At 35.9% G+C, this 27,669-nt stretch overlaps 1 protein-coding gene across 4 annotated transcripts in view; it reads right to left on the bottom strand.

The window, feature by feature from the left end:
* Positions 1-27,669, bottom strand: part of BRD1 (bromodomain containing 1) — a 58,462-nt gene that overhangs the window by 27,553 nt on the left and 3,240 nt on the right. For all 4 annotated transcript variants that reach the window (XM_014868941.2, XM_014868943.2, XM_014868940.2 and 1 more), the window contains exons 2-7: positions 25,186-26,566; positions 13,637-13,793; positions 7,299-7,430; positions 3,557-3,685; positions 2,340-2,652; positions 1,367-1,627 (exon numbers count right to left, since the gene is read on the bottom strand). In XM_014868941.2, coding sequence (XP_014724427.1) covers positions 1,367-1,627; positions 2,340-2,652; positions 3,557-3,685; positions 7,299-7,430; positions 13,637-13,793; positions 25,186-26,552 — 2,359 coding nt within the window. In that variant the 5' untranslated portion in view covers positions 26,553-26,566. The remainder of the gene's footprint in view (positions 1-1,366; positions 1,628-2,339; positions 2,653-3,556; positions 3,686-7,298; positions 7,431-13,636; positions 13,794-25,185; positions 26,567-27,669) is intronic.

Genomic DNA, 27,669 nt, shown 5'->3' with positions numbered 1-27,669 from the left:
AAGCATACTGTAAATATAAGAAAACCACTACTGCTCACCTTGGACTACTTTTTTCACAAAAAACAGCTGAAGTTAAAAGCTGTGGCAAAAAACCCCGTTAAGCTACAAATTTTAAAAAATTGTGGATTCATTAGGTGCCAAACTCCACATTCTTAAAGAACTATATTTAGTACCATCATCACTTGAAGATTAAAAAAATACCCTAATTTAAAAGTCCAAATCATTAAAGACTTTGAGAACACTTAAAAGCCTCAGAACAAGATAATGTGCTGCTTCATGTATACTTTTTCTACCAATGCTCAAATCTCTAGCAAGTTCTATGTTTGGAATTACATACTAAGTTGCTGTTTGAATGGCAGTTAAGGAAAATCATTTTATTGACTTCACCTTTCAAAAATTTTGATAGCATCAAGCCACAACAAATAGAGACTACTTTATTAATTACCATACTTCCACTTTCCCTTGAGCTCTTTCCTCCTCCTATTTCAATGCACTTATTCAAAAATGAAACACATATCTAACGCTCCTTAAGAAAAAGTTTAGTTTCTTACAGCTAATCATGAAACAAAGTCAATAGAATTCTTATTAGAGTGAGATTTTCTTCGCATCATTTAAAAATGAGCAATATAAACCTGAGAAACCCATTTAAAAGCTAAAAAGGCAAATATGGTACTTAATTAAAATATTAACTCAGTCCTTCCCGCACACTGCTCTCATTGAAATCAATGGCAATTAGCCGAGTTCTGAGACAAATGTTTTGAGGAGGAAGAGAAGCAAAAGGGGAAGAGCTGGGCAGATATGGCTGACTTGATTCTATAATGTGGAATTTTTTAAGTCTTACCAATAGTTGGCTTTATTTAAAATAGATAAATAAATAAGCAAATTACCCCAAAGCCTACCCACCCTCCTCCACAGAGTCTGGAGTAGTGAACAAAAATGGCTATAAACCCAGTAGAACAGCCTGAGTCTTTATTACCATTGACCTAGGCTCACATGATCCCTAATACATATTTTGACATTTAAGTGTATTTACAAAAGTATAAGGATATTTTCCACTCAGGCATTTCCGACTGCTTTTTGTACGAGATTGTCTGCACTATCATTTTTTAACACTTAAGTTTTTAAAGCCATGCTACGATAAAAAAGAATGGAGGGAGGGTTTTTAAGACCATTCTACTCTTAAAATATTTGTTGTGATTAAGCAGCTATTTGCATATTTTAAAACTACTCTTTTAATTTCAAAGTCAGTATTTTAAATTTAATTGTTAACTTATCAAATTCTTTAATTCACGCTATGACTTACATCACAGCACCTGACTGAAGCAGTTCAGAACAGTACTCATTTAAACCTGGTTTACAATCTTACCTTCTTCTTCTCCATCTTGTTCTAATGCTGCACTTTCTTCTTCAAAACTTCCAATACCTGATTCTATTTGAGGAGCTTGGTTGTGCTGCTGACTGAGTTTGTTGCGAATAATGCTGATTTCTTTCTTTAACAGCTTTGCTCTTTTGCTCCTTGACCCACTGGATTTCATTGCACAGGTGAGATCAAGTTTTTCTAGCAGCTCTCTCAGCTGTTCTTCCAAAGACATATGTGCTCTGTTTGCAGGATTCAGTAACCTATCCACTGAAGTCAAAACACGTACAATTGACAACGTGTTAGCATTTCCCAGAATATTTCTCAGAACAGTAATACCAACAGGAGGAAAAAAAACTGAATTTGCATGCCAAAATAAAAAAATACTGTCAAAAACCTATTTAGATTATAGTCAGAAATACTGAAATTAATTCCTACTATATATTTACTATTTTTCTTAATCAGCATTTTGCTCAAAAAAACTAAGTAGTAGAGCAAAGAAGTAAAAGGTCAGAAGGAAGGTTATAAAAGAAATGTGTTAATTATTCTCCTCCATTGCCAAGCCTCAGAAAACTCACGTGTATGTCAAAAAAAATTTTAATTCCTAGTATTACAAACATGCTCGATTTTTCGAGTAGGTTATTTAGGAATGTGCTCAAGTTTATGAACACTGGTATTCATTTTCCATGCCTTACAAGCATATATAAAGATGTGAAAAAAAGCACTCAACTTAAAAACCTTTTCCATGTAAATTGTTAAATTAGGCTCTGATATTGCCAAAATCAGAATCCAGATAGCACTGATGTCTAATGACAGATCTGCTAGAATAGAAACACCAGACTCTTTCAAGCAATGCTTTTAATGGTGGGTGGGGAATCTAGTTAGCAAACTGAACAGCAACAATCCTAAACATCTGTATGGAACATACACGCTGCATGCAATGAAAAATGCAACATACAATAGTAATTGAAAAACATCTTACCATCTTCCCAAGAGAAAGGCTGGGGTGACTCAAGTTTAGGCCGTTCTGACAAGTGCATTCCAGTTTCATTGTTATAACCAATTCCTTCAGCATCTCGCCTGGCTTGCCTGAGAACTACACCTCCTTGATCTCTTAACCGCACTGCAGCTCTATAAAATATTGTATCTTTTGCATTGTATTTCATACAGTTATCTATGATCAGATTGAAGTCTTCTTCAAATTCAGTGAGGTTTTTATAGCCTTGAGCTTCTAACCGTTTTCGCATGGTAGAGAAATCCATAGGGTGTTTAATATGATCCAAATAGTCTGGAACCTTTGAAGAAATATTTAAAATACAAATGGGTAAAATTGTCTTATTACAGACAAACTAACATTAGTTACTAACTGATCCACTTTTTAAACGTATTTTGTAACACCTCAGTACAAGAAATTAAAAAGGTAACTTAGAATTGCACATCTTGATATTGCAAACATTTGCATGCCAACAGAAGTTTATGCATTACAATATTCTGCATCTTGGGTAACTAGTCTGAGCTCTACTAAGAGATTCTTGGGAATTCTGTGGTTTTGTGTACTCCTACTTCCAGGCAACTAGTGATAGGACAAGGGAAAATGGAAAAGATTGTGCCAGGGGCAGTTCAGGTTGGGTATTAGGAAAAATTTCTACACTGAAAGGGTGGTTTAGAATTGAACAGGCTCCCCAGGGAAGTAGTGCATTCGTCATCCATGGAAATGTTCAAAAGAAACACGTGTGGTACTTTGCAATATGGTTTAGTTGGCATGGTGGTATTAGGTCAAAGACTGGACTTGATGATCTTGGCAAACTTTTTCAGTCTTAGTGTTTCTACATATAATAAACAGATGTGTACGCAGTATATGTACACACACATACACTCTGTCTAGTTTCACCTTCAAATAAGAACATAGTATCTGCATTGCAATTTTTATATCCTTCGAATTTGCTTTACCAAAATCATCTTACTGAAAAGTATCATTATGCACCCAAAATTCCATACAAGTATCTTTCAGAAATTACTTTGGTATATAAACATAAAAAAGCTCTCATAGCAGGAAACCATAACTCATAATGTTAATTATCAGAATAAAGATTAAAAGGTAAACCTGCTTCTATCTCTGCATGTAATGACTTGTTTCTTGTACTTAAGTGCCACCAAGTAAACACATGTAAACATCAGGAAACAGAGCTGCAAACATACCTCCTTAAGGTTCACTGGCTGAGCAAATATACGAGCAGAATCCTTTTCCTGCAGCTGATCCAGAACCGATCGCAGAAGTACAGTGAATGGAATAAGCTGAAGTTCCATAGTAACCTGCTCAATCTTGACCTAAAGAAGAAACAAATTATCCAGCTGAGCATTTCTCATTAACATACTGCATTAAAGTTTAGCAGCAATAGTATAGTATTTTAGATAAGATATAAAATATAAATACATTTAAGTAAATGAGTTCAGTACTACTGTCAATTTAATCAGCTGACATTTATCTGACATAGGTTTTCAGCTAATGGTTTTGTAAGAAAAAAATTATTCTCATTCCTTCAACCCCAGCTTCCCAGAACTCGAGTTTGGATTTTATATGTAAGAATTTTGTTCCACTTTTAAATATTTTCTTTTTTAAAGATGCTACATAATAACAGCTTCACAATTCACCAACAATGTGAAAATAGTTAGAATTTAAAGGTAACATTTCAAATTAAATTTCAGTTGTACTGCTATTTTGAAGTTTAAAAAGAGAATCTGATTTACAGACTACATAAGACGAAGAGTAATTGGAAAGACCATGTTTTATATAAATTCCAAGAAAATTATTTCAGAAAACAGAATCAACATCTTCAAATACTTGAACGTCCTTCAGATTTTTTTTTATTTTTTACACTATTTCAATTCCTCTGTAGCTTAATTTTCAGGCCTTTTAAAGAGTTGTCAGCAGTGAAATAGTCTTGCTACAGCTAAATTCTTAATGAAAGATTAAAGGTGTGTGCACATATATATATATATAATATATATGTAAATAAAGTTTAAGCAAATACAAATGTAAAATACATGCATATAAATAATAATACATGTGTAAGTAAAGCAAGTGATAAGTGAATGCACATGAATGATGCATAGCATTCCAGAAAGCACTCCAGAAGGACAAATTATATTAGCTTGCAATGAATGTTCACAGTTCGCAAAAGTGAAAATGAAATGCTGCTTTTACAAATAAGGATCATTAAAAACTCCTAAGTGCAAAAATTTTTCATTCAGTTTTCATGTAAGACTTCATCTTTCTGCATTATCACTTCCTCAAATCTCTTCTCCTGGCAATGTTAACTGTAGAATGCTGTAGGACTTCAGATGCAGCTTTTATTTTTACTTTTCTTCATGACAGAAGGATAAGAGTGCTACTAAGTATATGGACATGTATTGAGAAAACCTGAATAGATAAAATAAATAATAATTCCTTTATACGGATGCACACAGCATGGGCAATAAACATAAGGAGCTGGAAGTCACAGTCTTGGTAGAGAACCCTGCCCTAATTTCCATTACTGAAATTTGGTGAGACAAATCCCATGACTGGAGTGTGACTATGGATGGTTACAAGCTGGTCAGAAAGGCCAAGAGCATACCAAGGGGCAGCAGGGTTGCCCTCTACATTGAGAAATTAATATATTGTGAAGAGTTGTTTCAAGAAAAGTCATGAGCAGGTTGAAAGCTTGGACACCAAGATGAGATAAGGAACCCTATGGTTGGTATTTACAGGCAGCCTATTGACAAAGCCTTCTTGCTCCAGCTACAGACAGGCATTGCTTCCACAGGCTCTCTTCCTGTGGGGGACTTCAACCACTCTGACATATGGAAAAGTACCATGACAAGCTGTAGGAGACTCCTGGAGTACATTATGGATAACTTCACAGGGCAAAACTTCCATGTGGGGCACAAGATGATTCAGGACAGCCAGCACAGCCCTTCCAAGGTGTAAGGGTCGGTCCGAAGTTTCCCTCGGTTTTTTTTGCCTCTCGACCGTCGCAAGGAGACCTCGAGGACCCCCACCCAGGCTGACTCTGGACAATGGTTTCCTGTCCTGGCCAAGATGGATGCTTGTCAGGTGACTGTTGTATTGCTGGTGTATTGTGTTCACTGAACTGTGCTGTTGTGGCACCAACCAGAGATTGTGTTGTACCAACTGGAGACTGCATGTACTGCCCAACCGCACCTGGCTCCCGCAGCACCACACAATGGTCCATAAATCTTCCCACTTTTTGGCCAGAGGCCACTTGCTTTGGAGGAGGACTATAAAAGAGCGACCCTCTGGAGAAGACCCTTGAGATCTCCCCACGGATGAAGACTTGTCTATTGGCTGGCCCATGAGGACGCCCGTCTCGTCTCATTGGTAGCTATTTTCCCATCCTCTTCTTTTTCTCTCTCTATACTTTGTTTCCTCTGTCTCTCCCCTCTATTGCAACTGAGTTGTTGGCATTTAATAAAAATGCATTGCTGTCGTTGAATAAACTGATTTTGTCCCCTGCATTTTGCCTGTTTGCACCTCTGAGATCAAACGAACCATCACGACCCCCGCTCTGTATTAATAGCAGATCTTGACACAAGGGCAAGTCCTGACTAACCACCGTTGTGGCCTTCTATGATGGAATAACTCTATCAGGAGACAAGGCAAGATGTCATCTATCTGGACTTCTCTAAGACCTCTGACATGGTCCCCAACTCTAAACTGAAGATAGACAGATTCAATGGGTGGACTGCTCCATAGGTAAGGAACTGGCTGGATGGCTGCATCCAGAGAGCAGTGATCAATGGCTTGGACTCTGGATGGAGATCAGTAATGAGTCCTGTCCCTCAGGGGTCTGTACTGGAACCAGTAGTATTTAGCATTTTCACCAATGACATAAGACCAAAGGACCAAGTGCACCCTCAACAGATCTGCAGATGACACCAAGATGAATTGTGCAGTGACACCTGAAGGACAGGATCTCATCCAGACCCAGACAAAAAGTGGGCTCCATGGGAATCTCATGGGGTTCAACAAGGTCAAGCTCCATGTCTTCCTGCACCTGGGTTATGCCAACCTCAAGTATCAAGAACAGCTGAGGAATGAACAGCTCCAGCCCTGTCATGAACTTGAGAGTATGAAAACCTCAATACGAGCTGGCAGCATGCACTTGCAGTCCAGAAAAGTCAACTGTATCCAGGGCTGTATGGAAAGAAGTGTGGCCACAAGGTCAACGGAGGTGATTCTATCCCTCTATTCTGCCCTCGTTTGGCCCCACCTGCACTGCTCTGCAGCCCCCATTATAAGGTCATAAAGCTGCTGAAGCGAGTCAAGAGGAGGGCCACAAATATGATCAGACTGGAGCTCTCTTCTGAAGAAAGGCTGAGAGAAATGGAGTTGCTCACTGAGAGAAGAGAGGGCCCAAGTGCCCAAGTGAGACTTTATTGCAGCCTCTCAGTACTTAAAGGGGTTCTTTAAGACAGATGGGGACAAACTGATTAGTAGGGCCTGTAGTGACAGGAGAAGGGATAACAGTTTTAAACTAAAAGATGGGAGATTCAGACTACATGTAAGAAATTTTTTACAATGAGGGTGAAGCACTGGAACAACAGGTTGCCCAGAGAGGTGGCAAATGTCTTATACCTGGAAAAAATAAAGGCTAGGTTGGATGGGGCCTTGAACAACCTGATCTAGTTGAGGATATCCCTGTGCATTGAAGAGGGGTTGGACTACATGATCCTTAATGTTCCTTTCAACATTCTAAGCCATTCTATGCTTCTATGAAAATTTTATATCTTTCAAATAGTTTTGAGTGCACAGCATGCACTTGACCCCTATGTGAGGATTAAAATACACCTGTTCTTCTACTGAAAAAACTGTGTGTGAGAATACTTAATTATCTTTCCCTCAGAAAAGTTTCACCAAATTAAAAGGCACTCCATTTACCTGTTCTCTTTTTAATTTTTCACGCTTACGTATAAGTTCTATCAATAAACGTGCTCTTTCAAGATCATGGCGCAGCCTTTGCCAGTACTTCAATTTTTCTTTTAAGGCTTGCATTTCTTCATCATCTTCTCTCTATAAAAGAATCAAAACGTTTTCATGAAATGAAAAATGCATACTTCTTTTATATAAGATAGTTCTATACAATTACAAAATGTATGCAAATGAAAAGAGAAACTGCTGTCTTATAGTTATGACACTTGCTCATAAGCTTCATGAGCTTCATGCTGCAACAACAGAAAACCTGTGTTCAGGGTATATTCCAGAGTTACTCGAGGGTCTAATTGAAAATAAAATCTAAACTGGAAAACAATCCTATGGAAATGGCTGTTGACATCAGAAGAACCAACACAGCAAAGAGCAACCAAAAAACACAAAAAGCTGCAAAATATAAACCAGGATTTCCCATCAAACTAGGGAACACCAAACTAGGTGAACACCATCAGTTTCTTCAGAAACTCCAGCCTGGGAGAAACAAATTACTCATGTGGTCAACACAGTCCACCTTCCTCACACCCAGCAGAACTAGGACACACTTGTAACAAAACAAAATAATTATGGCTTGTGAGGACAGGAAAAGAAAAGCTGTTCATTAGATAATATAGTAACTTCAAATGGTACTGCAGGTGAATAATGCAGCAATACACCCTTTTCGAAAATGGATGAAAGAACTTAATTTACACATATTTCACAGTAAGTAATGTTTAAACACCTGCAGTATTTAGATTGATTTGTACATACAAAAATCCAGAGTGTTTGACTTTACTGTTTTTCATAAGGAAAAGGGGGAATACTAGAATACTACTTATAGAATTCAAATGGTATTGGTAATTCACCAAAAATGAGGCCATAAAGAAACCAAATTCCTGATATTAGTACCAAGAACATAGAAGAAACATCTGCTTTGGAAAATTATTACATTTGAAAAATGAGTGTTTTGTAAAAGCACCTCTGAGAGATATCCAAAACTTTGCATGCTTGCCCATAACTGGCATAACGCAATATACACTTGTTAAGTCATCTTGGAGGGTGTACTAAAAGCTAAAACAAAAACAGCAAATTCCACCAGTTTCTATATACAGAAGACAGAGGAATAAAGGAAAGCGGCTAAGCAGATGAACAACAAACAACATTACAAATTGTTACACTGAAAGCCACAAATTCCTTAAGAGAAGAATAGTTTAGAAGTACCATAGGTCCTCTAAAGGAAACTTGTGGAATTTTTCAGATAGTCAGCTCTAAAAATTGAATTACAAAAACTGGAAGCTTAGAAACATTATCTAATAGATTTGCCAGTGCTATAATTCTGTAATCAGAATTGTATTTTATTGCTTTATATACTTTGTAAAGGTAAAGCTTAGTGTCATTCAAATCTCTGACTTCACTGAAGCTGAAAATACTTAAAATATCAACTATTTCTGCACTAGAATATAGCAGTCTGGAAATAACAGTTTGTTTCTCCTTTCAGTAATGAAAAAAAGCCATCAAAAAGAAAAATGAAACCTAAAATCTGGAGCTAGAAACGTCTAGTTGTGTTTCCCAATGACTATTACAACTAACAGCTGTAATTTCTTTTGAAGAGTTAAATCTTTACATAGACACAAGGTAATTTAACTGCTGTGGCCAGAATAGTTCAAAAGTAAATTTTGACAGAAAATTGTATTTTCAATGATTTTTCCTTCCTTAAAATTCTCAAGAGACTCACTGAAATAGGAAGCCTACACTGCCACTAACTGCTGCTCTCCTAAACCCCTTCATCTCTGAATATAAACTTCATGCATGGAAATACAACCCAACTCCTAGCTGTACTATTTTTTCAGTTCTACTGTTTTTAAGAACCAAAATTAAATTGCCAGAAGTAGAAGGCTTGTTCTCCCTCTGCTTGCAAACATTCAGAGCCTGCTCCTTTGCCTTATGTAACAGCCTAATTTAAGAAACTGGGGAACCGAGCCTGATGAAAGCTACAGCAGGCCTTAGGGTAGTTTATCAGACACTTAAGTATTTGGCTGAACTTCAAGATGCGGTTATACTCAAATGGAATAAAAATCTTTTACACGAATTAGTAGTTTTACCAATTTCATTCTATAAAATAGGCATATACTTGCCAATCTGCAGATGTGACCCAGAATATCAAGAGTGCCCTGCCTGCCTTTTTTTCAGCACACATATGCTACCTTTCTGAATGGCACTCTGGCTTGGGGATTAATAGCAGGCCTCCAATTTTTTGACACTTCTATGCAAAGTAATGCTAGCAGACAGTTTACAGCTTAATAGCTAAGATAACTCTCCTTTGCCCTAATGTATTCACTATCTGACATACAACATATGCCTTGATTAGATTAAAAGGTCCAGGCAAGTTGAAGAGAGCATGATGCACTGGGTTCCAACAACCAACCAGTAAAATGACAGAAAGCGTTCCTTTCAAAATTTTTAGCTTTCTGACACAGAAAGTTTCTATTAACTTTCTGATAGGCAAGTTATTCTTCCAAGCCTTTCTTTCTACAACTGTCCTGAGAGTCACCAAAGTTTCATTTGGCTGATGACACAAGAAAAATTAGTGAAGAAATTCTCGTTTGGAGAGGGACTCTTCATCAGGAACTGTACTCATAGGACAAGGAGCAATGAGTTCAAACTGAAAGAAGAGAAATTTAGATTAGATATTAGGAAGAAATTCTTGACTGTGAGGGTGTTGAGACACTGGAACAGGCTGGCCAGAGAAGCTGTTAATGCCCCATCCCTGACAGCGTTCAATGTCAGGTTGGGTGTGCACTGAGTAACCTGGTGTAGTGGAAGCTGTCCCTGCCCATGACAACAGAGTGGGAACTAGGTAATCTTTAAGGACCCTTCCACTCCAAACCATTCTGTGAGTCTCTGATTTTCCAATGGACTTAGTTCTTGAACACAGTATTACCTAGAGAAGTTAAAACTTATACATTTATTAATACTGAGGGAAGAGGAAAACATTTTTAAGTCTAGAAAAAGAACATGCAGCAACTGAGAACTCGTCTCACCATTAGTATGCTACCAGTGTCTCCATACCAGCAGGAATACTGTCAGTGTAGAACCATATCCCTCCTTATGCTGGATGCAAATGTGTGAGAACAGCCTCACTCCTTACAGAGACTGCAACTTAATATGATACAAACAAAAATAGAATGACAGTGATGAAACGGACCTTGAGCAATACAATTAGTTTTAACAGCATGTTCTGCTGGACTTGTATGCCAATTAGACAAAACCATTTAGTGGTTGCAACTTGTGTTCTTAATGAAATTTTCAGTGCAGGTGTGACCTTAAATCATCCGCACCTTCATTTCTTCTAACAGTGGCTTTAAACTAACATCACTACAGTAGCAGCAAGCTTCTACACTTACATTTCATGCCTAATTTTCATCCAAGCATTCTTAAAAGTTCAGGAGAAAAAAACTAAAATAATGAGGATATAAATCTATTGAAGTATTCCACTATCTTTCCTTAATTTCTAGGTGGAGAGAGGAAAGTAGAAACCATTCTCTTAGAGAGTTCCTTGCTCCTGCAAATGGTGAGGCAGTCCAGGTCTTTTTGCCTGGTTTAGAACTCTTAGACCCTCAAAACCATACCATAACTGAACTCTGAAACACATTTATTAGGAAGTCTAGACCATAAAGACCTCTCACTTTGCCAAATTTGTTCTAGTAACCAAACAGAGAATGATCAAAACCACTTTTCATCACGCATCCTGAAACCATTTTCAGGGTTTCAGTTTGTCACTGTAACATTTATTTTCTGTTTAAATAACAATTAAAAAAAAATCTGACTATCACATCACTGTTTATATTTGATTAACTGAAAAAAATCTATATATGTTTCTTGATATTCTGACCCCTCATATAAAATAAAAATAATTTTCCCATCTGGACTGAAATGAACAAAATAATCATGCCTATCTAAAAGTTTTTAAGGTGTTCTCACAACAGCTATGCCATTGCTGTTTATTGTCTTGATTATAAATTGATTTACACTTGGGAGTAATAAAATACATTAAATGCCTTGCAGTTATGACTGCTTTAATAAATAGCTATTGAAAGTGCTATGGAAAAAAACCAATGTCATACACAGGACACTGGCTACTCACTGAAAAGCAGTAACTACACATTTTGTGTCAACAGAATCATTTAATACTCAGCTCGCCTTGAAACTAGATTTTACTTTTCAAGAGAACAAAATTTTTAACGGACCAATACAAATAGCTTCCAATTTATTTAGAATATATTATTTCCTTATTTAGGAATCATTCTCAAATTAGAAAAGAAAATAAAGAAATACTGTTTGTACTGAAGTGTAAACAGGCAACTGAATTTTAAAATGCTCATATTAAAGGCCTATTTTATTTTAATCAAGCATCAGTTACAAAAATCGTTTTATTCTGATAGTCATTATTCAAGTATATAGAAATGTTGCACCCTTATCATGCCATCCCAGAGAAAACTGGCTCATGTAATTTTTTCAGACACTAACAATGGTCTAGTTCTATACTGCCACAATAGCACCACACTTATGTGTTTGAATTTAGTATTTTACAAGGACTCAAGCTCATTTAAAAAGAAGTTTATTATCTGAATAAATGAATTTCAACTATTATTAGGTAACATTGACTAGGTACTTTGCTAGGTATCACTCTTCAGAACCTCTCATGCAGAACTAAAAGATTAATCAAACTTCAAAATGGAGTAACATAGAAACAATGAAAACAAGACAAACAAGAGGTCAATTTCTATTCAAAGTGGACTCCACCTAACAGGAGGCCACATAAATGCAATTCGAGAATCTCAGCTATGAGGAAAGGCTGAGAGAGCCGAACTGTTTAGCCTGGAAGACAAAAGGCTCAGGGGTGGAAATCTCACCAATACACACAAATACCTGAAGGGAGGAGGCAAGAAGATGGAACCAGGCTCCATTCAGTGGTGCCCAGTGACAATACAAGAGGCAATGGGCACAAAGTAAGAATGGACATCAGAAGACTCCTGGGTTTTTTTTCTAAAATGTAAGGGTGACTAAGGACTGGCACAGATGTCCTGAGAGGTTGTGGAGTTTCCACCCTTGGAGATACTCAAAAGCCAGCTGGACATGGTACCAGACAACCTGCTCTAAGTGGCCCTGCTTGAGCAGTGGGTTCTACCAGATGACCTCCAGAGGCTGTTTCCACTCTCAATTTTTCTGGAAATTATTAATTAGTTTTTTTCACGAGAAAAGCTAAAAAAATGAACACACACAAACATGACAGACCAAATAATCAGGAAGCAGTGTTGATCACAGTACTTTTATGACTAAATCAATCAATGACTTAATCAGCAAACAGAAATACAATTAACAAAAATAAGTTCCACTTCATATGTGGAAAAATTCCATTTAATACAAGTAAATTATTCTAGAATTAATTCCTAAGTTTAAGGGGCTATTTTACAGGAAGTCAAATGCCAGGAGAATGGAAAGAACACGACCTACACATTCCATTCCATTAGAAAAGGAAACTGGGATGCCGTAAAAATTTCCACACCATGACACTTCACAGCATTTTAAAGTCTACACACATGGATCCACACAATTCAGAAGTTTTAATTATTTTTTAAGCAATTCGGTAACTTAAAACCAAAACAGACCACCTGGAGTTGCTGTTATGATGTTTTTCAGCAACTTATTCATAGGAGTGTACAGCTAAACTTATGCGTGTCTACAATCCCACTGAACTGTGTCAAAAGCAAAACAAGAAATTGAAACAGTTTGAATTGCATCAACAACTTGCATTTTGTTATTACCGAACAAGGTGGGCAACACAGATCTCAATTCGAGAACTGTAAACTAGCTGTCTAACCATTCACCCTGTTAAAATCCACATTTTTTTCAAGTGTCAAATAAAACATTTGCTTTGCATCTTTTGATGAATTTAAAATAACTTTTATTTTTTATCTGACAGTACATTGAGTTCCAAAAAACTACAACACTTATCAAAGAATAACAGCATTATGATATTTGTGATAATAGTATTTTTGTGAAACATTTAAGCAAAACAGAAGATAAAGCTGCGCAATTTTTTTTTATATCTCACATATTAAAAAGTATTAGACAATTCCCAATTGCCAATATACTTAATATCACTTCAGATATATTTACTTTCAGGGTAAAGTATTCAGTCCTGAGTAAAACAAAGTTTTTACTTTGCACTAGGTTTCCTAGTTTATTTTTAACTCAATAAAATAGAAAATTTCTGATTTCTTCTTGTAAGTAAAAAGTATGTCACATACCTGTTGTGTGTTTCTTTGTGACTGTAAACTGGATTGCAGCCTTCTCAACAGTGGAACACCATTCCTAGACAGTCTTTTAAGCAACCAGTAACTGTGCACGCGTTCAACAAAATGCTTCTTTCGCTGAATGGCCACCTGATTCATAATCTTATTTAATCTAAAACATGGAAAAACTGATATTGTATTTTTCACAGCAAAGCATAAAACATATTTATCTATGGAAGTTAAATATCACATATATATGAATGCATACGGTAAAACCAGAAGTAATCATTATGTTACTAACTTCCTTCAGCAAGATCCCTTCCAGTACAATTATTTCTGAGCAGTAAATTACAACCAACTACATCTGTTTGACACGGCAGTTTCTACCAAATACATTAAGATACTTTATAAAGCTAAAGGGAATCAATTTATTTGTAATCATTATGGGAAGAGCAATCCCAGATTAGGGCTGAGAATAAAGCTTTATGTGCATTTCAGAATGATTTTCCTATTGAAAATGAATCAGATAAAAAGCTCCAAATCACAGTGAAAATCATCAAATCATTTGTTGACATCTACAGAAAGAATTAGTAGTTTATTTTACAGACAGTACATCTTCAAACTCTTTGCATAAAAATATGCAATGAAAGCCTTGTATTACTCTATTAATATTAAATTTCTGACAAATAAACCAAACAAAAAATATAAAACACAGGAACAATTACTATTTTACCCCACACATATGATGAAAAATAACCAAACAGAAGACGTGAAGATGATACAAACAGTTAACAAAACATTTCAATCAAAACCAATCAGTATTTTCTGCAAAGCTGCTTTTTAACAAATGTAAATACTCTACGCATATCCTCACTTACAAATACTCAAGGAAAGTGCTTTATGAACAGCACACACAGCAATACTGACTCTTATTTTTCAAATAATGACATGCTAGATGGATGTCCAAGTCTCAAAAACGACACTAGCTTCTGAAAACATATTAAAAACAAAGTTTATCTGAAACACATCTTCAGCTGTCTGTGCCTACAGTATCTTGAAATTACAGCAAAATAGAAGTTAGAAAACGTTAATGATTATGGAATGAAAATATTTTTTCTTTGTATGATAATGCTGGCATTTGTAACTGGTGGCAGCCCTTGTAAAATTAACGCAAAATGCCCCAAGCTACCAATCCCCTGTATTGCAAGAGAGAGAGTTCCTTCATTTCTGAGGCAGGGGTGAGCTGGAAAGAGAGCTGGATGTAAAACAGTTATAGAACAGATAATAACAATGAAAAAAGAAATCTTTTAATTCTTCACTCAGAATATTACTACTACCCATAACAAAACTCTACAATCATTAGGAGGGTTTATCACATATTCTCCAAAATTTAATACTAAACGAAGCAAATATTTACTCAAGAAGTGTCTGATTTGTAGAGAAGTACCATGAAACATTTAAACACAAACCATGATTGTATATACATACTAATATTTTTCAGCTTTTTCCCTTTTTATATTAGGAAGAAAGCCGTTTTGCAGGTAAGTGATAAAAACTAAGTAGTCAAAACACCTAAAGAAAATGTAAAGGTAGAAGTAAGCCTTGAGTAAAATGGTTTTTCAGAATATCTGAGAAAAATAAATATTTTTCAGACTAACATAATTTGAGTTCACGCAAGGTCATCTATCCCTGGGGTTTTTTGGACTGTGTAGATAAGGTGCAATAGGTCTATTTAGCGCTACAAACTATAGCTAAAGTTTTCAATCATCACCAGGCAAAGGCAGAGCAAACCCAGGTTTTCTTTAAAAGAGAGCGCCATTGTATCCTTTGGTTCCTCAATGACATTGGTTTTTTTAGTTAATAACTAAGCTAGTTAGGCATTCTTGAAAAAATTCTAGCTTAATTTAAAGCTTAGAAGGTTTGCAGAAAGACTTCAGACTGTCTTGCACTGCAAGGCAGACATAGGCTCCACAAAGATTTACTCAATGCAGATGACCTACTAAACTTCAAACAATATAATTAAAAGCAATTATAGAATGCAATCAAAATCAAATAACTGCTTTCACGAATCTCTTGGAAACAGTGAAACTTACTGAACGAAGTCAAAAAAAGCACAGCCAAATACACAACTATTTGAAAAGATCAGAGAATCGTAACATGAAGAAAGGTGCTTTGGCTTCATGCCCATCAGATGTGGCAAGACTACGCAAACATCTTTAGCTACAGCTTTAAGTACATTTACCAATTCACATAATTAAAGACACTATTCATATATAATTACAATAGTAGAGTGTTAAAAGAAGCTTTAAAAGATGTTCACAGTAGACACTCTCACAACTTTCAAAATATAAATAAACAGAAGGTAATTTGGAGTCCAGAGACTACTTAACAAGAGGTTGGAAGCTAGCCGTCTCTGCCTTCCCCTCTGAATTACACCAAGCATTTCTTTTAAACACCACACATGGGCAGTACCTACATACTTCCCAAATACAGAGCTCTGAAATGAAACTCTTCACGTGGCAGATATCTACAGAGCCTCTACACTATGAACTTAGTGCTAGGAGGATGTTACATCTGCTGCTAGATCCTAATTATATCACAGCTTTTTAACCATCCTTTTGCTTAGTCTGATACTTCCAGGCTGACTTTTACTGTCCCAAGCAGTTTAAATTTTGATGGGCAGTACAATCATTTTGGGGAAATGAGACAACATTTTAAGTTGCACAGACTGGGTACTAATTTTGAAGCTCCCACCACCTAAAGTAATTTTCCATATATTCCACTTCCCTTGTTTTTTCCAACAAAGATGTAATAAAAAAATACTGAAGAATAAAAAAACAGGCATGTATTTGAGCTAGGTAAGGAGAGCTGTTTAAAGACTTCATCATTTTGGAATCAAGATCTGACTTGGACATGACAGGATTAATTGCTACACTAGACTGACAAATCCCCAATGCAGAGGCAAGGCTTAGAGAACTTAGGACACCTCCCAGAACTACAGAAAACACCTCAGCAAAGGCATTTTTTTGCTAAGGTATCTGTCCACACTAGAACTTTTCCAGTATACGCACATCAAAAAAGAACAGCTTTCTGTATTATTTTCTATACTATTAAACAAAGTACATTGATAGAGGAATTTGAAAATTCTTAAAAAGGTGACTGTGTTCCAATGATATTCAGTGACTGCTGCTATCTAACTGGTCTCATAGAAGAAGCATTAGGTTTTAAGCTGGTGCCCACTGCAGCCTTTTGATGTCTTAGCACTTGTAGTCATACTGATTCTTGGTTTTGTTTTTTTTAGAGCTACATGCCAAAACTACACAGATGACAAAACCATTTTTCAAAACTGTTTTAATTGTGCTGTAGCCGACTGAGTGAGCCAGAACTATTTCCTTGCCCCAGCCCTGCAAAACACTGATGTGCACTACAAACAGGGATATCATACAATTCCCTGATTGTCTTTAAAAAGGAAAAGGTCCCTTTAGAACTGAAACTTTGAAATAGCACCTACAGTCTCCTCACATGGAGACATTTCATGGATAATTTACCCTGTAAAGGATGATACACCTAATGCACTGGTCAATGCATTCAGAGAGCCTGGTGTGTTACTCAGTCCTTGTTTCCTCACCTTTCAGATAAACGCATAAAATAAATTTTGTCAACGTAAGAGATGTGTTTTTATCATATTAGCAAATCTCAGAGCTGCCTTCTTCGACTCATGACTTCCTTTCCCAGTGTCAGTTATATATCACTGTGGCAACCAGGGAACTGGTTACAGGGAAAAGTGAAACCAGTATTTTTGGTAACCAACGGTGTGGCCGTTTAACCTAAGAAAGCCAATGAGAGATAATCAGCAACTTTTTATCAATCATTACTAACAACTCCACAGACCATACACACTTCTTACCTCCTCAGGTATTATTTTTAGTATTACAATACCTCAAGACTCTTAAGTTTTTGAAATATAAACTGGAGAGAACATTTACTTGAGCAAGTGTGTGATTTTGACACCATTACTACAGTAACTCAAGCACAAAGAACTTAGTATGAAAATCGGTATTCATCAAACACTCAAAGGAAGATCGAATATCCATTAAAACTAAGTGATTTTTTGAACATGAATGAACCCTAGTATTTTAATTACCACAGTTACTATTACCATACCATTTAATTACCATACCATTGGTATTAATACCACTGGTATTGATTACCATACCAGTACCACACTGTCCTGAGCCTCCAGTTCTATCAGTTTGTTATTTTGCATTGTCCTTTATCCAGCATAGCATTATTAAAGGCACACACAACACAGGAAAACTGTATTGTACTCTGTAAAATTTCATTCAGTATCACTAACATAACAGTTTCTCTTGACCTATGCTAATATACATTATCAATCAAATTATGTTCCACTTTACAGAGCAAATAAAATACCCTTATTTTCCCACACAAAGATTGCAGATATGCTTTAAAACGTGTCAGAACAAAACGTAAAAAAAAATTATTGAACAAGTTGCAACAAAGTAAACTGAGTTTCCAGAACACTTGAATTTTCAAGCCTTGTTCAGCTAAGTTCCACAAAATATACTGATACTTGTAGGAAGCAGGAAAGACATAAGAATTCCCTACAGATAATTACAGTAATTCCAGTGACACATACTGGAAGACAATTAGCATAAAACTAGAATAAAAAGCTATGGAAGAATTTATTTGGGGAATTGGAGTTAATTCTGGAGCCTTATCAACTATTCCTCCTAGCTCCATATCCAAAAACTTCAGCTCTTGAAGATAAGACACCTGGACATAAGAAACTCACTCTTCTCATGGAAAACCTTTGGGAGCAGCTGCTTAACAGTGTGTTTGTAAAACTTGTCTTTCAATACAATTTTTTTTAAACAGTGAAAAACCACAACTTTGTTATCACATTCCCCAATAAAAGATAAAACTTACTATATGACTTATTAACTTAAAAATAAAAAAACCCTCAAATTGTTCTGACCAACTTGAAAGACAGAGGTAAATGAATAACTAAGTAAAAGTCAGAATCCATCTCCATGTCTTTCTTTCCTTTTGAAAAAGGATAACATTCCTTTAATACCAAGCAGAAATCAGCTAGATGCCTAACAGAGTACATATCAAATCCTGGAGAGACTGAAAAAGCTTTCATTTAAACCTCTGCAACACAAGTCTGCCGAATTCCCATGCAACAAATACACACTCTCTTAATTAGAACCACTTTGCAGGTTTTATTCCTTTCTGTCTAGCTACTGAATTTGCCTCTCCTCAGTTGAGGGTCTAATAGTATATATTTAATCTACTGATACACCTTCTGAAGCCTGAAAGTCTCTCCATGTTCCTATTCTTTACTCAACATTTACTGGTATTTAAATAGTATTTGATTTTGAATGCACACGTAGGAAGCACATTGTCTTGCTTACATGACTGTGAACCCCTAGTTTTCTGTTTAAGCAAGCAGCTTGTAAAATTTTGCTTGGACAGGAAAAGTAGAACAGTGAAATGAAGAGGTGAGGAAACATTGTTATTTCAGTTAATTTTCTGTTATTTTCTTCCTATTCTAACAACTAGACTTTGTGATATTCCAATAACTTTGGATAAGGAAAAAAACCCAAAACAATAAATACAATAAAAAACCAAAACGAATCCCAACTCAAACAATGAAATCCCCCCACCCTGTCAAACTGGAAAAACTTCTTCTCAGAGAAATCACATGCACAGATTTATTTCTGCCAGTTCCTATACATAAATAACGACCACACACGACTTTGAAATCTAGTATCAAAAGGCTAAATTCACATCAGATGTATTAATCAAAAATCACATCTTGATCTGTAGTAAGAAGAAAGCTCGGTATTTATCTTCTAATTTTTTGTGCACCCTGTAACTTGATCATTGAATAAAAAAACCTGCCAGGAGGCAGTCCTTCAGACAATGCATTCTTTAGATGTTTTGCTATGGCACAAATCACAACACCCTCTATTTGCCACCAAAAAAAAACAAAACCAAAAACTGGAAGTTCACATAACTGCTGAAACTCAGAAGTTCTGAAGAACAAAATCACATAAATCTTGGTCTTCATTACTACATGATCACATATATAATCATTGTGGATCAAACCCCTTAGAAAGCACATAGGATATTACTGATATGCCTTGCAGAGGTAACATAATAATTTGTTTTAAGCTTCTAGGCCTAGTACACATAAAATAAACAGAAGGGGGAAAAAGTATTATTTTTACTCAAAATCTACTTTACAATTTCCTAAATAAATTACACTTCTCTGAACACATTAATTAATCCTTATTTAATAAGCCAACCAGTGTCAAGATGAACTAGCTTCAAAATAATGCTCTAAAGTTACCTTTACTTTTTAAAAATACCACTGATGCAAAACTAGTGAACACCACAGTAGCTCTTTTTTTATTTAGGGAAAATTACTTTTTTTTATTTAAGCAAAGAGATCAGAATGACATCAGCAGTAGTTTCTACATATAACAGAAAGGTTTCAAAGTCAAACAATGCGACAAGACAAGAAATATCAGCAGCCCAGGACTTCTGGCATTCCCTCCACTTAGGTGATTTTCTGATCCATGTATTAAGTACAGTCACAAGACACACCTACATCATGCCCCACCCTGGAATTAAAATAAGCATTTTCACATGATTCTGTGAATTATACATACATGTATATTCAAGGATAAAAAGCTAACAGACATTAGTCTGGATTTATTCAGCTTCCAAGTTCTTTGCAATGCTGGCCCCAGAAACATTTTTCAATAGCTGAATTTTAAGCCAAATTTCTTGATATTTCCCCCCACCTTAAAAGCTTTCTGAATGTATTAAAAAAAAAAGTACCTTAAAAAACAAAAAGAGCACCTTAAAAAACATTTTAAAAAATCCTCAAAAGAAATCCACAAACTACATACATGAACATGCAGCATTATCTGTAAATGCAGACTAACAATGTCTTGAAGGCTTTGTTAATGTACCTTTCCCCTTATACTGCATTTCAACACTTTCTATTTATTTATTATTTATTTTTCTGGCCAACATTTCCTTTCAGAGACAATCAAGATTCCTGTGTTAAGATAACAAGATTACCTTTAATTAACTTGGTAACAAAGTTCAGAATAGCTCAACTGAGTAAATTATAAACCGAAAAAAAATACTGGTTCTGCCTTGAAACACATTAACACAAATCCAGCTTACTACCAGGCACGGTATTCCTTCTAATGAAACCAAAGATCAACATAGAGAAATCAGTTAATGTGAGGCACACAAATGCTGATCTGTCAAAAGAGCTGAAAATGTTTTTGTAAGAGTCTCAGCAATTTTTGCTCTCAGTGGTCGGCTACCTACTTATCTACTTTCATAATAATCTTTAAATTTTCTTTTAATATTAATGATGCAATGCATCTCATGCAACAACATACAGTGTTCCTACTTTTATTAAAAGTGGGGCTTTTTTACTTATTCTTTGCTCTCTATACAACCATTGCATTTCAAATATTACCTTAATTTCAGACATAACAAACATGTCATGTTTGCAGAAAGTATAGATGAAAGCAAATATTTATCTACTTTTAATGTCAGCTTCCATTTAATAGACCACTACTTGCACAAATGGCATTTTAATAAAGCAAATTACACTGTATCTCAGTGTATACTTTTAACATACTGAAGATTAACTATTTTATATCACATTCTATTTCCCTCCTAGTATATAGCTACAGTATCATAGTTTCACAGCATTTTTACAAAATGTGGATATTGACACTGGCTAACAAGCATACATTTTTAAAATGCCTCTTTTGACACATAAGATCAAGAGGCTACACAAAAACAATGCTATTTGTACTGAAGAATCAAGCACTCAAAAATAAGAGGAACCATGTAGTTTTCCCAGCTAACACTGTAACACTTTTGCTTCATGTACCCCTTCAGCTTGCTGAATAAGGAAACAGGACAATAAGGATAAGGATGAGCAGCAGCAGATTTAAAAAAAAAAAAAAAACCAACAAAAAAAACCAACAAAAAAACAACACAAGAAATAGAGCACAGAGTCAGTGCAAGATAACAGAGAGAAGCAACTAGATTTACATTGTCAAGCCAACCCTAAAAGTTAGGATTTCCAAGCTTGAAAATTCTGGACCTGCAGTCTAAACAAAATCCTTCTAGTATCTATATCTTTTTTTTGGGGGGGGGCGGGGAATCTCTCTACTAAGAAAAATTTAACCATTTCCCCTAGTAGCAATACTATACTTCAAGAAGAAATTTGCCACTTCTTCAGCCAAACTAGCTGGTGGCAGCGGGAGGCTACTTTTTGACTACCACTTTGCAAGAGGAGAAGGTACTGTCTGTCCCTCCCATACAGTGGGACAGTTTTAGTGTGTCCTTTCCCACTCTCCTCCCTACACAGCACAGCTGCTCTGGCACTTCCCAGAAACACAACTTCTACCTTTAAACAATAAAGAAAACCAAAAAACAAACCCACCAAAACCAGGTAAATGAAAAAAGTTGATGAGTACGAACAGTACAGTGTAAGCAACCACATTCAAGAGTTTTGTATTTCAATAAAAATTGAATGGAATTTCCTAGTAAAGAAACAACACATCTCTCTAGCCAGGTCTGACATACATCCTCCATGCATAAGAGTTCCCTGGTTGTCCCATACATTATTACAAGCATTAACCAAGTTACAAGTCAGCATTGACAGCACTGAAAACTGAAACCACCTTAAGGCTCTAAGATGAACTACTGCAGCTTTTGAAGTAGATACCTAGGTATAGACTTTCCAAAACACTTAGGCAACAGGATAGATATAGACCTAACATTAAAAATAAATTACTGAAAAAAAAAAAAAGGCAAGGAAGGTAAGCATTTTTCTCCTATCATCAATGGATCAATGGTTAGCAACTTCTGATCTGCACCCCTAAATGAAGAGTTCACAAAAGAAAATCTGAGAGGTTATATAATTAGATTATAAACGACCTAGAGAACAACACTACCTATATAATTGAATAGCAAAAAGCTTAGAGTATGACATCTGTGTAAAAAATTCTGGTTGAAGTCATTCAAGGAATAGAACAGAAAGCTGACCTAAGGATCCAGAAATTCATAAGCTACCAAAGTTGTGCAGAAATTATGAGGTATGCTGTTCCACACCCAGTCTTTTTAAAATATCCTGAACATTAAGATAATTGTTTTGGAAAATAGAATTATTAAAAACTGCATTACTAAAATGCTCAGTCGTTCATATACTCTCACTATCCAGAAAAGGATATAAATCCTTCTCCTTAAACTGAACATAACTCGCAAGATGGTTTTCCTCAAGCTTCACCAGATGTACTCAGGGGCTGCCTCCAGCATGTGCTTTCCTGCTCGCTATCATCTCCATACTTGTACACTCTTCCAACTACCAACTCTGAAGAGCCAGCAATATGCCAAGGAGGCATACAGTCTAGGTATTAAGAAAGCAATCTAAACCAAACATTTCCACGTGTGCCTCAATGTCCAGAGATGTTGAAAACATATTAAAATCAAATTCTTCAGGTTAAAAAGCACTAGTGTTTAAACACTGAGTGTATATATTTATTCTCTAGTAACTTAAATAGCCTAATTGCTCTTCCTCAAGGCCTCTGAAAAATCATGCTTCAGCTCCAAGAGCAAAAACAGTATTTAAAAAACAGATTAGAAAAAAAAATTTAAATTAAGGCTACTGTGAAATTATCCAAATAATTTTTAAATAATTTCTGGGTATGTACTTAATACCTACAGAAACACAAGAGTGTTTTCAAAACAGAAAAAAACCTGAAGAACAGCCAAAGAAAACTTGACAACTTTGGTTCTAAAACCAGACAGTTGGGTCTACAGTGTAATCACTTTTCCTTTTAATACGCCCATTTCTGTTTCACTTTTAATTCAGGGATAGTTTTCTAGGACTGAACGAGTTCATGTTACAAAGAGTACTTAAGCAAGGGTCTCTCTCAGCCAAAACCAAGCAATTTATAATAAAGCTCAACTTTAAAATACCTTTAAACTGTGCATGTTTTTTACACGTATGACATATAATATAAGAACTGTACTTGTTTCTAGAAATATGGAGAAAAGCACAAATAGAAGAAACGTGAATTTTTCTGCTGTCTTGAAAAGAAATTCAATCATAAATATGAAAAACAAGAAAGAAGAAAATGTCTTTGTATTTTTGCTCCTGGCATCTAATGACTATTTTAAAAAAAGCCATCTGATGATAGCAGCTTTTTAAAGTCTGATTTTAAAAGTTGCCAATGGAATGAGCTGCCAGAAGCACAACTGACAAAATACTTTCTAATCCTCAACTCTTAGTTCATGTTCTTTCTTACATTGTCTTAAAAAAAGCAAAACAAAAACACGTTACACTACCAATAGGGATTGTCCTAACTAAGGCAAAGATGAATTATTTTACACCAACTTCCCCCTTCCACGGAGAGTAGTTCCTGCTTAAATAGCAGTATTAGTTGCCTACTGACAACTCGAGTTTTTCTGCAGTGCGTCACTAAACAAAAATACCATTTTACCAAGCCAATCCTAACAGAGAACAAAGCAATAAATCTGATATTTGTAAACACCACATGGGAGCTGAAGGCTGTTTGTCAAAGTCAGTCAATAAGCAGCTTCTTACATAAGCAAAACTTATTACAGGAAAAAACTGCAGTCTCTAAACATATATTTATTTAGATTAATTTAACCAGCTTTAATTGCTCACTACCTGAGACTTGTGAGTCAGCCATTTAAAAGGCATCATATTATTTTAAAAGCCCTCATTTCTGTGCATTCAAAGTCCTGTCACAGTACAGGAAATGAGCCTGCACATAGAACTGGTGCCTGTTTGAGAAACCTTCCAAATTACTGTTCTTGAATTAGTAGATTTCAATTCAAGGGTAAACAAATATACTGGTGTTGTAAACATACAAACATAAATTCCAGAAATACCTCTGGAAAAGTTATTCTGCCACACAAGGAAAAACACTTCCTTGAAGGTTTTTTGTAAAACTTACATACATCTTACACTACAACTTTATTCTTAATTTATGTGAGATGAACAAGATTCAAAACTTACATACACAATTAATTGTAATTTTTATTTTGGATCTTTTAAAATTAGAAAAAGAAGCTCAGTATCCAAAATTACAAATAAAGTTAACTTTGAGCTTGGCTTTTTTTCTTTAATATGAAGACCAACTGCAACTACTGTTCTGAATTTAGCCGTTAAGTCCTAGAAGCACAGTGAATGACAAGTGAACACACACCGTAACTTAGTCTGACAAAAAAACCCAAACCAAATGTTCTGACGACAAGACAGATCACTTAATAATTTCTCTGAGGAAGTTACTGCATGTTTAATGCAACTCCACAGAAGTGCAATGTACATAATTAACAGTAATTCTCTGAAAAAGGCCTTTAAAGAAAGCGCGTAAAAAATGTACAAAAACTTCAAGGTGGCATCTAAATGCATTGGTTTAAAATTAAATAAATAAAGGTTTCTCACATTTTGATGGTTTGCTTACCTCTGGGGGGGAATATAAGGAGCAGATACTGTTGGCATAACTGTACAAGGTTCAACCACTGTTTTCTTGGCTTTTTTAGTCTTTTTTCTGATTTTTGATGTAGACCTAGCAGTTCTGACTGATCCCTCCTTTCTACAAACACCGTTTTTAATTTCAGCTTCTCCATAAATATTGAGAGGTCTCCGTGTGCAACCTGGTGGAGTATGTACATCGCAATAGGCAGTCTTTTTCACAGAGAACGTTGTTCCACTGCCAGTTAGTTCTTTCACAGGTTCCATTTTCATATATAGACCAGCCTTTTGAGCACAAGTCACATGGAATGCGGTATAGCAGTTTGCTTTGTGGCACTGGATGCAGGCACCAACACCTTTCTGTTTACAGAGGTAGCACGTTAACTTCCATCTGGCTGGGGGAATGTTCCTGACACCATCAATTGGCTCAATAAAAACAGTATTGGCAAATCCAACTTCTGGAATCCACAGAGCACACACCACGTGTCCCCAACGATCATCATCTGTCTTTTTAAAGGCACCTCCCTTGTTTGGGCACAGCACACAGTCTACAGGCCGAGAGCGGGACTGCAAACAGTGTCTGCAGAGCCACTGGCCCTCAGGTATATATGGCACCCCATAGCATTCCTGATGTACTGCTAAATTACACATATCACAAAATAGGATCACATTGCTGTTCTGACATTCACCATCCATGCATATACAACACACTGCATCTTCATCAATTAAAGACTGATGATCACCCTGTTTTTGGTTCTCACAATAAGACTCTTTTTCAAACCTATCCATAAGGAATTCAAACATATTTTGTGAAACAACTGACACTCCATCACTTTTCCGCTTATCATTTATCAATTCTAACCACGCATAATCTTCTTCATCCATGTCATACTCAACTTCATTATCAAGTTCTTCTGCTGACTTCTCAATGAATTTGTAATAAATTGGAGGCCTCCGAGGAGCTGAAGGGGGACTGTATTCAACAATGCGTACTTTTGGTTCTGGAAGAGGAGCTGTTGTAGCAGGTATACCATGGGAGCTCGGAAGAGCTTCATTTTTCTTTTTCACTTTGTTATTTTTATGGCGTTTGCTTCTTAGACAAACGGGTGGTCTTTCACTATTTTCTTTATTGCTGTTGCATTCACTCATTTCCTGGGCAGTAAGATCATCTTCTAATATAATTTCTAAAGGATCAAAGATACTGATCCTATGCAGGCGACCTTCAATTTCTATTTCAACCATCCTTTGAGCTTGAGCGTATGTCAAGGTTTCTCGTGTCGGGGAGTGCTTAATACTGCATGGGGAAGAAGAATGCCTTGCTGCCGATACTCGATGGCATCTTCCTTTTCTCCTCATTTGGTAATGTTTACCTAAAATCAGAGCAACAGTTAATACTATGAATTCCAAACAATCATATTAAAGTATTAGTTTTACTATAGTAAGGAAAAAACCTTCAGTTCTACAGCCCTCTGTACATATATTTAACTAAAAGTAAACAAAAGCAAAAGCCTGTCACTGTTACTCAACAGGACAGCTCAGTTTCGTACAAGTTTAACATAAATATCAATAGATATTCCAAGTAACAGCTTCCCTGAGTAAACATAGCTATACAAAATCCTTGCTAGAAATTCTATAGAAACACTGTTGGCAAGACCACTGCATGAGAACAAAAACATTTCAGAAGTATCACAGATTTAAAATGCTTTTGTTACCTTTTAAGAAAACCTTTATTACAATGCTTCTTAACACCTTATGGGTGTTTCTGCAGTTTGAAAATTTTTGCAACAGTTACAGATTCTCCTCTAGACCTCTTTTCTAAAGAATTAATGTAATTGTGAAAGAAAAACAAGTTTTCTCTGAATTTTTTTCCAGTGCAATTTGAAACACTCACGATATCAACTCAATTACTATAGCTATATTTAAAAGCCAGAAAAGCACACATACGTCCACATTTGGCAAGTGGGCAGTTTGACAGCCTTATACTTTTTTTACTTTCCTCAATCCTTAGTGAGCCCATTGCTCTTCACAACATGACAAGAACATGACAGAACTCGCAGTGCCCAATATAGTGCAGTAAGGACTGCAAGTAGTAAATATTCCACCTGTAAAGCAGATTTGACTTAGGGCCAAAACATGTTCCCTGCTTTTAAGTACGCGTGTTCACACACCCTTCTCCTTCAACAGATTCTTCAGGAGCTGTTCTCAAATCAACTGCTGATAGATAAAAAAATCCCTGTTTATAAACCCATTTCCAAGCTCTTTAAAAGCATTTTTAAGTTTACAACCCGCTGTAAAAAGATCACATACCATACAAAAAGATAGCTTCCTCTCCCCAACTCCAAAGCCCCATGACAAGGATGAGCATGCATTTTGGTCACAAAATTTCTAAGTTAAAAGCTTCCATATATACTCATAGCTTTTTGACATCTTCACAGTGGGTGGGGTTTTTCTTCTATAAGGGTTGAAAATATTA

The sequence above is a fragment of the Sturnus vulgaris genome, chromosome 5, assembly GCF_052056855.1.
Source record: "Sturnus vulgaris isolate bStuVul1 chromosome 5, bStuVul1.hap1, whole genome shotgun sequence".
NCBI lineage: Eukaryota > Metazoa > Chordata > Aves > Passeriformes > Sturnidae > Sturnus > Sturnus vulgaris.
Note: the sequence above shows the minus strand (reverse complement) of the source record. Positions and strands in the feature narration are given on the sequence as shown.